The sequence below is a fragment of the Otolemur garnettii genome, unplaced genomic scaffold (genome assembly GCF_000181295.1).
Source record: "Otolemur garnettii isolate 467f Iridium unplaced genomic scaffold, OtoGar3 scaffold00070, whole genome shotgun sequence".
Taxonomy (NCBI): domain Eukaryota; kingdom Metazoa; phylum Chordata; class Mammalia; order Primates; family Galagidae; genus Otolemur; species Otolemur garnettii.
Window position 1 is genome coordinate 3,611,189 of NW_003852465.1, and position 13,307 is coordinate 3,624,495.

At 34.3% G+C, this 13,307-nt stretch overlaps 1 protein-coding gene across 7 annotated transcripts in view; it reads left to right on the forward strand.

Annotated features, from left to right (window-relative positions):
• Window positions 1-13,307, forward strand: part of PPHLN1 (periphilin 1) — a 131,593-nt gene that overhangs the window by 70,869 nt on the left and 47,417 nt on the right. For all 7 annotated transcript variants that reach the window (XM_023515358.1, XM_012807508.2, XM_023515357.1 and 4 more), the window contains 3 exons: window positions 1,930-2,009; window positions 5,208-5,327; window positions 10,875-11,015. In XM_023515358.1, coding sequence (XP_023371126.1) covers window positions 1,930-2,009; window positions 5,208-5,327; window positions 10,875-11,015 — 341 coding nt within the window. The remainder of the gene's footprint in view (window positions 1-1,929; window positions 2,010-5,207; window positions 5,328-10,874; window positions 11,016-13,307) is intronic.

The window sequence follows — 13,307 nt, forward strand, 5'->3', positions numbered from 1 at the left end:
AAGCAATCCTCTTCCCTCAGCCTCCCAGGTAGCTGGGACTACAAGCAACCCACACACAGCCTGGCCAGTTTTTTTTCTTGTTTTTTTTAGAGACAGGGTCTCACTCTTGATCAGGCTGGTATCGAACTCCTGAGTTCAGGTGATCCACCCACCTTACCCTTCCAAAGTGCTAGGATTACAGGTGTGAGCCACTGCACCCAGCCTGGTGGGTGCCAGCACTTTTAAAAACTGCTAGACTACTCAGCCTTGAGCAGGGGTTCTCACCCTCTGCAATATTGACATTCAAAGCTGGATAATTCTTTGTTATGGAGGACAGACCCCAATAGCAGGATATTTAATAGCATTCCTGTCCTCTGCTTTATGTGCCAGTGGCATTCTCCCACTTTGTGTCAACCAAAAAAATCCTCAGTCATTGCCAAACATTAGGGAGGGTAAAGAGGGACGTGCAAAATTGTCCTCAATTGAGAACCACTGGTCTAGAGAAAGCCCTTTAGGTTTGCTGGACATTAGAAAAAGGTTATTCATGCTGCCCTAGGTGGTCAGAAGTCTTCAAGCCCTGAGTCCCTTACTTAGCATTATTTCTTGGCTGAGGTAGGAAGAATTTAAGCAGCTTTTTGATTTTAGCTGGTTTTGCCTCAGTTTCAGGATCATTTTGTCTCTGCTTTTGCTCTTGACTGCTTTCTTGGCCGTAACCTGCTGTCTAGTCCTGACCAGCTTCTGTGTGACTCCAAACTTGGTGCCACTTTCTCTTCTCCATATTTTTAATTTGTCAGTTATATCAGCTAAGAGCAGATGAGGATTATATGTTGTATTTGACAAACATACACAATTTAATGAAATGTTTTTCTGCCAGTAACAGCTTACTTTTGTTAATTTCTAAGATTATATTTAACTAAACTCATCTTTTTTATTTTTTCCTCTTAAGAGACAGTATCTCTCTTTCTCTTGCCCAGGCTGGGGTGTGGTGGCTCAGTCATAGCTGCTTGCAGCCTCCAACTCCTGGGCTCAAGTAGTTCTCCTGCCTCAGCTTCCTGAGTTGCTCATATCACAGCTGTACAGTGCATGCTAATTTTTTTCATTTTTTTTTGTAGAGATGGAATCTCACCATGTTGCTCAGGCTAGTCTTGAACTACTAGCCTTAATTGACCCTCTTGCCTTAGCCTCCCAAAGCAAGCACTACAATTACAGGCTTGAATGAGCCACTGGGCACACCCTAGTTTAAACCCATCTTTTTGTAGTTGTTGAACCTGCTGAAGTAGTATTATTCAGATGTATTTTCTGGCTTAAGTTTTTATAAAAAATGATTTACATACGGCATCATATGAATATCTGAAGTGACTAAGGTTAGTGACCTTATCTCATACAGGTTATTTTCAACCATTAAACAAATATGTGGGTATTCATTCATGCCAGGCACTGGATTAGTGCTCTGAATCATAGTTTTTTAATTTTATTTTATAAACTTTCTAAACATTTTAGGAATATCTGCTAAACTTCCTGCATACATCTCTCCATGAGCTACCCGTTAATTACCTAGTTCACTTTGGTAGTATCTACAGAATACTCTTGTGTTTGTATTGTGATATATTAGAAGTTGGCATTTAGGAACATGGGAGAGGAAGCATTCATGATTTTAAAACATATTTTGCTTTTCTCAGGGTCTTCTCAGTGGCTCCATGTTTGCTAACTGGCAGTGGTATAGCCTAGACAGCCTTGTATGATATCCTTTAGCTTTGAGTTATTTGAAATTTTTGGTGGTACTCAGCCTCTGAGAGAGAGGTAGTTTCAGATGTTAATATAATTTAGTAATGTAATGGAAAATTTTAGTAGTAAAAAAAGTATATGGCCCCCTTCATTAGTTTTGTTACAAAATGACCTAATTGAAAATAAATGAACTGGAAAAAATTACATGTTAACTTTTTTATATAGATAAGGAGAGGCCTGTACAATCTTTGAAAACATCAAGAGATACTTCACCCTCGAGTTCTTCAGCAGTTTCATCATCAAAGGTTTGTTGTCTTTCTAAAATCAGTTTAAAGAATTACAAGGTAAATGAAATGGGCTATCTAGCATTCATGTGATGATTTTCTTTTATACTTGTATTCTTACACACATATTCTTTACCATTAGCATATGAGACTAATTTGCTGTATTTCAAAACTTGAATTTTAAGTAATTCCTATTAGAGTATAGGCAGCTTTTTTATTCTACTTGACGTTATGCTAAAATTAGTACTCACTATTGTAACCCTGGCTTTCATCTTGATCATAACTAGGTGGGAATAATATTCAGATGGAGCATATTTGATTGATTGTGCTTTGGGTGTTTAGGTAGAAACCTAATTTATTGTATAACTGTGCTATTCTAGATACTATATTAAGTATTTTTTCTTGTATGAATGCATAAGATTCCTATGATAGATGTAGGTGTATAGAGTCCCATTCTATAAGAGGGTGAAGGGTCAGATGTTATACCATTTCCTAAGGACACAGCTATCCCTCACTTTGTCATTCTTCTCATTTCTACCTTTCTAGACTCCTGCTTCTGATCCTCACAAGTTAAAAATGTGACAAGTTTCTGTTTCCATCTGTTCTCTTCCGTTAGAGAGCTTCTTTCTACAAAGCTCACGCCCTTTCTCTCGGCCATCACTGCTATTACTTCTGTGTTTTTCATTCTTCTGTCTTTTTTATTTTGGCTTTTTAGCAAAAGTAGATAATTATCTGGCAAGGGGACAGCTGCTTCTGTGCCTCAAAGGGAGAAAATATTTCTTTATAGCGATTTGTATCTTTGTAACACTTTCCCAGAAGTCTGAACATTGTAGAATGTTGGGCTTTGGATAGCAAAGATTGATTGGAGTATTTGTTTCTGTCTTAACCATATCAAGGGTTTTTAACCTAACCGAAAGACTGGATTGTTTTTCTTGGCAGGTAATAAATGAAAGAAGTGTAAATAGTACTTGCCTTTCCAAGTTATTATGAAAATTGAAATTATTATGTATGAAATATTCATTTCCCCTGAAATACAATGCTATTTAAGTATAAGTTTTGGCATAGGACTTTGTGCTACCTGTTAAGGTATGTTCAATGGTGAACAATCATAATGGATTTGGCTACTTTAGACTGAAGCTTCACATAGATATTTGCGTTTCCGTTACATAGACCATAACATCTTAAAATGGAATCGGAGTATCAGAATTTCAGATCTAGAATAATTTTATGTATTGGGAAAGTGTGGTTCTCCCGTGTCCTTTGTCCAGGGTCTCCTAGTAGCTCTGGGGAGCTTTATCACCTAAATTATCTGATTTGGCAGAGGACTTTTTGTATAAACATTATGGTGGCCCTCCTGTAGGAATTATTTCCTGCTGTTAGAAGTTAGTTTCGAGTGATAGTTATTCAGTTGTACAGATTTAACAACAGATGAATAGAAAGGTTAAGTTACAGTTTGTTTTGCTTCATTCTTTACAAGAGAAATCGCATAAATGTTCTGTCACACAGATATGCATCCCTCCCCACAAAACAACATAGAATATAAAATTTTTTTCTTGAATATCTTAGTTATTTGTCCACACGTGTTTGTTTTCTTCTAACTTACTTTAACGACCTTCTATTAATGAGTAATATTATAATAATACTTTTTTTTTTTGAGACAGAGCCTCACTAGTTGCCCTAAGTAGAGTGCCATGGCTTCACGGTTTACAGCAGCCTCCAACTCTTGGGCTTAAGCGATTCTCTTGCCTCAGCCTCCCAAGTAGCTGGGACTACAGGTGCCCACCACAATACTCGGCTTTTTTGGTTGTGGTTGTCATTGTTGTTCAGCAGGCCCAGGTTGGATTCAAACCCCGCCAGCTCCAGTGTATGTGGCTGGCGCCTTGCCACTGAGCCACAGACGCTGAGTCGTAATAATACTTTTTTAAACCTAGTATATGAATAGGGCTTTAGTAAGCTTCCTCTCTGGCTGTGGAATATACTTTGTGTAGACATACTGCTATGATCTTTCGGTAAATACTATAGACGGCCAGCCAGTAGATGAGTGAATTTAATAAAGTAATGAAAGAGATCAATGTCCTTTCCATGTAAAAGATCTAATTTTAAGTCCCATGTCAGTATTTATTAACTTTAGTCACTGTCATCCAGTTTCTTGGTTTATAATTTAGATGAATAAAGCACCTTCCTAGAATTTTATTTAATTAAAATATATATTTTTTGGTTTGTAAATAAGAGCACTTCCTAAATGGCAGTGTACTCTAAGATGGGGGTTTTTACTGGAATCAATGTGAATTTAGAGAAAAGAGATGGGGACAAAATTAGGCACAGCAGGGCTAGTTGATAAAAATGCTAAAGAAATAGAATAGAATCAGAGTTACCATACGGGTCTAAGGAATGAATTTTTAGATTTGTATTTTACTATTTTAATCTTATTCTTTAACATCAGCCTTTTAAGAGCATATTGTGGGAATTATATTCAAAAAAACATTTTCTTTATTTTTGTTTTGACCCTATGAACTCACTGATCTTCGAATATCTTTTAGTATAATAGAGTTATATCAATGAATATGGAAAAGAAAGAAAAATTAAAGTACTAAGCATTTTTCTAGATACTGTCAGGCCTATTACCTCTCTTAATTCTCACAACTGGTTTGTAAAATAAGTATTATTAACCCCTATTTTGTAAATGAGTAAACCAAGGCTCGCAGTGTTATAAATTATGTATACAAAATAATTTACCTAGTGACTCATTAAGTGCAGTTCACACCTAGGTCTGTCTGTAACTTCATAGCCTGTACCTTGTTTGGTATTGTGTATAGTTAAGAGGAACTACTAGTAGGATCAAAAAATGAAATTTAAGTCTAAAAATTTCATGAGAGGAGAACTTACATAATTCATTAAAAATTACAAAAATAGCATTTCTGGACTTTTGCATTAATTAGGAATTTATTTTATGAGCTTTTGGCATTATTTCTTGGAGTATAATTAAAAATAGAAAGTTGAAACTAGTGTCATATTTTTATATTCTAAATACTATTAGCATATGAGCTAATCGTCATTGTCTTTCGCTTTGTTCTATGTAAATTTCTAGAGTATCTGTTCTCTTTATAAACTTTGAAGGCTTCTGATTTTAAGTGTAAGTAGAGTGGTATACTTCTTGATCTGTTTGAAGTTTAAAAGCCCTTGAGAATTGTAACAGAAATGTTCTTTTATTTTTATTAGGTGTTAGACAAACCTAGTAGGCTAACTGAAAAAGAACTTGCTGAGGCTGCAAGCAAGTGGGCTGCTGAAAAGCTAGAGAAGACAGATGAAAGTAACTTGCCTGAAATTTCTGAGTATGAGGTAAGGTATAATTTCTTCTTCGTGTTTTACATCTGAAAATTGTATCTGGATTTTAAGCTATGGGTGGAAAATATTTGGTTTATTCTAGTACTTCAGAATGTATCTTCATGAATTACAGATATTAAAATTTACCACACAGTGTGATTGAATATGAATGATTCTGAATTCAGTAATCACTCTGTGTTTGAATATCTTCAGGGGTTTAGGAAGGAAAGAATAGTGTTAAGTATGGAGTATAAGAAAAACACATTATTTATATATTTCTTTTAATGAACTTTGTTGTTAAAATTATCTCAGGAAGTCATGCTAAGCCACTAGTCATAAACCATTGAATTCAGAACAAAAATATAATTCAACTTTGGATTGTGGGTTATATTTCTACTGCATATTATGCTTGATGCAAATGATCTCACAAATATCCTCAAAAATGAAATTATTCCTTATATCCTTGATATGTCTTGAGTATTGGAAGAGAACAGTTTCCCTACAAAACTATTTATAAAATGTTTATATTAGAATATTTGAAAATAAACTGAAAAATTTCTGTATAATCTATAACAAGTATAAAAGGGAAATATAGAAATTTTGGCAAAATTAAACTTTTAGATTCAGGATTTGATACTTGTGGAATTATTTTGACTTGCTAGGTAGACAATATAGAAATCTCTATACTATGACAAATTATTTATATTTGAAGGGGAATTCTGGCTTTTAGATATATTTAGGGGGTGACATTTATAGAAGTTCCTGAGATAAAAGCGTCAAGCTTTGGAATCTATATAGAGATAATACTTAACTACATCTTCATACACTTTTTAAAGATCCTTTTTAAAGTAACTAATGTACATTGTTCATGAAAAGTGCAAACCCTATCAGAATGTACATAACTAGAGCCTTTCTTTTGCAAAATGCTGATCTGTTTTCTAGATATCAGTTGTTCTTAAATAGGTCAAGGTTTGTTTGTTATTGTTCCTTTAATAATAGATATTTTTACATATCCTCAAGTAAATGTATCAAAAACATCAAGCTGTCACTTTCTGGCACTTTCCCATCACTACTTAAAAGCATGAATAATACAGACATACATTTAATAAGTTATTTTCTTTAGTAAGTTAGAATAATGGTTTTTATATTAATAATAGATTTGTGTGCTTCAAAATTGCTATTTTGGGATACTGATTATTTTTCAAAATAAGACTACATAGTAAGACTAATTTCTTATTTACTTAATACTTGAATTAGTAAGTCTTTCATTTATATTAGTTATATATATGAATATTAATATAGTATTCATTTATATAATATAGTAGATTCATCTTATCATTTTCATCACTTTTAATCTCAGCTTCTTACAAAATCTGATTACCTTTCTCAGATTTTAAGTATTTCACTCAAGGTCTCCCATTGCTTGAATAGATCCTGACACTGCATTGTGACATTGGATCTACAAAGACTTTTTTTTTTTTAACCTCTGTCTTTTCTCTGGAATTTGTTCAGAAATTGCTCGATTTTGAATTAGTGTAAAGTAAATAATAACCCTAAGTACTCTATAAGTAGAGTCATACATCAGATGTGATCTTCTGTTGGATCAAAGGCAAGATTGAAGAGAGTAGAACTGATGTTACCATAGTATGTTTGTTACTTGGTATACACCATTCACATTGAAAAGCAGCATCAGCTTGATACCATTCCATTCTCTAAAATGTTTTTTAAGTCAGACTGATACTTTTTCATACTAGAAATAAAGCAGGTGGGAAATTTTCACTATACTCTTTGTAAACTCAGTCCCATTAGTATCTTATTAATATTTTACTCAGATAGTATCATCTGTTCTTGAGCTGTTGTTAGTTACTCATTTAAGTGTTTCATGCCTTTTGGGAAAAAGGATTTTGGCCTTGACCCTGTATAAACTCTTACCTAATTTAACAGAACAACCTGGAAAAAAAGAAGGGCTTTGATGCTAAGAAAAAGTTTAGCACAGTGCTGTTCATGTGTGTTCACCTGTACATGCATTTGTGTTTAAGTCTAGTTGTGTCCGTACTAGTACTATGTAAATGACAGTTCATGTACTTCAGAAACATGTAGATTTATGTTTATGAGTTGAGAGAGAGTGAATGCTTATATTATCTTCTCTTGCAGTCACAATCATAGTTTTAAGCAATTTTTTAAATAGAAAGTCCAATGAAATTAAAGATAAAATCAGTAATATGCTTAAAAATTCAGGCATGTTGTGGTTTATTTCTTTGGTTTTATACTTTTATTTTGGGGCTTGCAATAGAGTGTTTCATAAAGCATTTGACAGAATAGTATTAATAAAGGGTCTTAATAGTCTGAGGACAGAAAAAAGTTTAATTAGTATGTTTGGGAAATGCTAGAGTGAAAGAGGTGGGTTGGTGTTGATATTTCGGTACTTTTCAGAGACTTTAATATATTAATACGCTCTGTGAAGATGATGAAATAATAGATTTTTCATAGCTTACTGAACTTTTGACTATGAACTTTTTTTTAGTGTACTGTATTTTGTAGTATATAATGTGCTCACGTATGTAATGCACACCTACATTTTTGGCCCAAACTTCCAGGAAAAAAACTTTCACTTTAGTTTTTTAATTCAGATTTTTGCTGTTTACCTTTAGGTACTTGGTTTTTATATTATAAAGGAATTTTGTAAAAATATCAGCTAGGTTGCTAGGACCCACCTAAAGTTTATGAAGTGAAAATACGTTGCTCTTTATTGGCCAAAAATGCTTTGTTACAACTTTGTCATAAGTTCAACGAAACCAATTATCATATTTCAGGGTATTATTTTGCATATGGGAATTGTTATTGCTTTCTACAGTGACACTAATAACATATAAGCATAAATAAAAGAATTTGAAGCATTTACATAGATATGGAATTATGCTACTCATGTATGATGTGCATCCTTATTTCTCCCTAAAAAATCTGTGCATTGTGCATGGCAAAATAGGGTATGTTTTGGGATTAGTGTTTCAAGACACACAATATTGTGTGTATTGGCTTTCTCATATTTTACGTAAATTCACTAATTTGAGGCACCATCCTGGCCATCAAGGAGGTTGCAGTCAAGTTTTGTAGTGATATAATTTGCAATCTTTAAACTAATAGCTGTGAGAATTTGGCTTTTGGCAGAATGCAAAGCACATTATTTGAAGGCTATTAGAATGTCTCAATTGAATAGGTCACTTCCTGCTATAGAGTAAAATTTTAGCATTTTCTTACATTTAAATGTGAAAATATGACTTTGTTTTCACATATAAACTTACTTGTACTTACACAAACTTAGTTTTCTGCATTAATGTGTGTGTTTACTTTGTCCCCAATCCAAAATGCCCATCTTCCACGACTTTCTTTCAAATTCATATTCCTTCAGTAGAAGCAATAGAGTTTGAGATAAGACTCAAGATCTTTCTTGATTCTACTTTCCTACCCACTGTAAAATTTTATACCATTTGTATTTCATTGATGACCTTTGTAAAAATTTTATTAAATTTTTTTGTGTGTCTAGCAGTATATACAGGGTAGACATAAAGTTCATTGAAATTTACTATGTTTAACTATTTAAATCCACACAAACTTTATGTCCACCCTATATATAGAATATATCTTAAGCACTTGGCTTATTTTTCTTATAGTACCTTGGACAATAATATCTATAATTAATTGAGCTAAATTTAATTACCAGTGAGCTCTTTTAAGTTATTTTTTCCGTCATTTTGTTTTTGTTTTATCTGCTCTGATATGTGTCCTATAATCACCAATTTACATTTTTGTGTGTAGACCTCTGTCTTAGTTTTGTGTTGCTATGACAAGACTCAAGACTGGATAATATACAAAGAACAGAAATTGATTTCTTACAGTTCCTGAAGCAGGGATATCTAAGATCAAGGTACTGGTAGGTTTGTGGTGTGATGAGCATATGGTTTCTGCTTCCTAGATATTGTCTTAAGTGTTGGTTACATCAGAATATAAAAGCAAAGAGAGAGAACCACTTACGACATTGAACCCATCTGTGAGGGCACAGCTCTTCTGACCTAATCACCTCTTAAAGGTTTCACCTCTTCTCAGTATCATTACATTGGCAGTTAAATTTCAACATGGGTCAGCCAGTGGCTCACACTTGTAATCCCAGCACTTGGGATGTCAAGGTGTGGAGGATAACTTGAGGCCAGGAGTTTGAGACCAGCCTAAGCAACATTGGGAGACCTCATCTCTACCAAAAAAAAGCGAAAAAGAAAAATAAGCCATTAGGTGATTATAGTCCCTATTTGGGAGGCTGAGGCAGGAGAATTCCTTGAGTTCAGGAGTTTGAGGTTTTAGTGAGCTATGATCATGCCACTGAACTCCGGGCTGGGCAACAGAGGAGAGACCCTGTCTCAAAAAAAAAAAAAAAAAAGGGGGGGGGTCCCAAGTTTTTGAGGGTATAAATATTCAGACCATAGCAGTTGAAAGTTATAAATAAATCTCTGTGGCCCTTCCTTTATTCTTACTAGATAACAAAAACTAATTGTTATCTATCCCCAGGAAAAGGTATATACCCTTGTTACTGTGAACCCCTCGTGTCCTATGACTACCTGTATGTTTTGTATGGTTGGTTACCTTTTCTTTTTGACCACAAGGTTTCTATGCAAGCAGCAGGAGTAAGAGATAATTTGGGAGCTTACCATAAGGGTTATAGAGTAATAACATGGATGTAATGACCTGGAGAAGAAAACTGATGCTGATGGTGGCACTTATCTCTTAAATGATTCTTATGCCTTTACTTTAAATTCCTTGAAATATGTAACTCAGACTTGTAAAAACTAAAAATTTTTAGTAGATAATAAATACATTTGTCAGAAATTCAAACAATGCTGAAGTATTTACAGCATGTCCCTTCCATCCTGTTTCTTCCAAGTGTTTCTACTGAGACACTTTTCTTTTACCATTTCTTCCCCAAAGATAGTATTCTTCCAGAGATGGTCTGTGCATATATGTGCGTAAGTATAAATGCTTCTATACTAATCCCCTCCTTTTTGACACAATTCATAGGGGATGACCTCCTGGCTATGGGATTATTTATTCACTTTCAATTTGGTGCTCTAAAATAGAAGTGATCATTACCATGGGATTTTTTTCTAATGATTTCAGTAAGTTCTTAGGCTATTTCCCATGTTCTCTTCTCATGTATTTTGTTACGTGTGCACATACCTCTTCCAGCTGGACTTTTTCTCTTCAGTGTTTCACAAATAGATTGTTTAAGAAATAGTTGTGGGGCAAATCTTTCTATCTATATCTCAGTATAGTGGAAAGTATGATTTTAGAGTAGAATAAGCCTAGAGGCTTTGTCTTACCTAAAATTAAGAAAGTAGCAATCATTTCCTCTTAATCCTCTTCACATATGCTCATGTAGTGAAATTGAAAGAGTTTTCTTTACTTGAAGCACCTTCTGTTAATATATTCTACCAGTTAGTGCCTACATATAGTCGTCTGAAATGCTCTATGTCCTTTAAGAAAGTGATTAAAGATTTCTAATTCTCTTTTAAGGCGGGATCCACAGCACCTTTGTTCATTGACCAGCCAGAAGAATCTGAGGCAAATGCAGCAGATGGCATAGAGTTGTTTGAAGACAGTCAGCTAAACAGTCGCTCTAAAGCAATAGCATCAAAAACCAAAGAGATTGAACAGGTTAGAATGCATTTTATAATGTTTTGTGTATATCTTTTTCTACTTGTGACTTTGCAATTACAACTTGAAAAATTGAGTTGGTTTCACAGTCATTTTGATCATAGTAGCCCCCCCCAATCCTGGTTTATTTTTAATGAAAGAGCAAGTTTCTTTTTTAGAAAATATTAATATTCTCATTAGTATGAAGCAATTAAAATTTTAAACTTAATAAGGATAGGATGGAAGAAATGTTAAATGAAACAGAATGTTAGCAAATGTTATTTTTGAGTATTGTGATTAGAGGTGTTTCTTATGTTTTTAATTACATTTTTCAGAATTTCCCAAATATTAAGGAAAAAATAAAGGGTGGTATTTAAATCTAATTTTTTAGTCATATCATTTGAAAAGTAGGATTTTATTTTTAATATGCAGTTATTACCTACCTCATAGGATATAATCATTTTATGAGAATTAAATGAAGTAATTATAATGTGAACGGGCTTCTTTATAAAATGTAACATGTTATACAGATACTAGTTTTTGATGTTACTCTCCAGTGCGTTGAATAAATGTCTTACATTGTTAAGTAATCTTCTAAAAACAATTAGAAATTACTGTGTTTCTCTAAAAATAAGACCTACCCAAAAAAATAAGCCCTAGCAGGATTTCTATGCATTTGTTAAATATAAGCCCTACCCTGATAGTAAGACCTAGTGATGCATTTCAGTGCAGAGTTGTAAGGAAGACTGGAATACCTTTTATCTGCCACAGCTCCTTTCTCTGAGCCATTTGCACTTGCGTGGGTGCACATGTGGTAACTGTGGTCACATGTGGTAACCGCGGTTGCAGGCATCCTATTGTACACGTGGGAGCAGCTAGGGGAAAGGAGTTCACGCATCACTAGCACCAGCCCTACCAGCAAGGTTGGCTCCCAACGCCAGGTTCCAGAAGAATAAATGTATTCAAATTCCATTTGAATAAATGTAGACTGTTGTATTATACTTAGTAAAAATAAGACATCCCCTGAAAATAAGCCCTAGTGTGTCTTCTTGAGAAAAAATAAATATTAGGCAGTGTCTTATTTTGGGGGAAACGCGGTAAGAACAAAATTAAGCTTTTCTCCAGGTGCTGTCCAGTTTGCACATCAATTAAAATCTGTTTCCCTTGGTTGGATAGAGGACTGTTTCCATTAAATTCTAGATATGATTATATAGCTTATGTTAATGTCATACCAATGGCAACAGATAAGAACCTGAAGAGGAAATTCACCACACAAGCCTATGAAATTCAAAATGAAGGTAGTCAGCAGTATCACATGCTTAGAGAGACAGTTAAAATCCTCTTTAATTTGTTGATGTGGAGGTGATCAGTCCCTTTCAAGATGTCAATGAAAGCATAAATAAAAAGTTCGCTCACTAGGTGTCTCTTCAACATGAAATGACATTACCCTAAATAAAGTTACTCTGTCTTTTTTCTTTGATTTATTTTCTTTGTAGCCTGTTGTTCCTCACCATATGGGCGCTCCATGAGAGCCAGGATGTTGTTTGTCTCTCCCTCACCTAGAGCAGTGGTTGATGTATAGTGGGCTCACAAGAAATATTGGTTGCATGGGTGATGGATGGAGTCAAGAACCTCAAAGTGATTTTTGAGTAGTCCTCCAGTCACTTGTATTCAGAAACTGTTTCTTAAGCTGACCTCTTGACAGTGCCTAGGTCTAGCATTTAGTAGTAAGTAAGTGTTTAGTTTATTGAATGAATAAGTGATTTAATACTACTTCTCTTTTTCATGCAAATTTCAGTTCTTTAAAGGAGAGATTCTCTTATGAATATAACTGGTAAAAAAAACTTGACTGAAATAACAGGGGAGAGGCATACTTTGGGGTTGCTGTTTATTAATATTTCTATTCTCTCCTCTCTGTATTCTTAGTTGACCTATGTGCTCTTGAGAGAGTGGGTTATCACGTATATAGCTTAGCAGTACACACGTAAAATTATTTCACATGTCATGAGTTTTTATAGTACCTTTAAGAAACCTATACATATTTTATCTACAAATACATGTTTTCATCCATCATTCAAAGGATACAAAAAATCTGACATGCGTATTGAGATTATTACAGCAAGAACAAATGTCCTAAACAAAGAAAAATAAATCTAAAAAGAAATTATTACTACATATATACTGATGTTACTGGGGAAGTGAAGCATTTATTAGAAGTGCTGGCTCGGCGCCTATAGCTCAACCGGCTAAGGCGCCAGCCACGTACACCTAAGGTGGCAGGTTCGAATCCCCAGCCCGGACCTGCCAAACAAC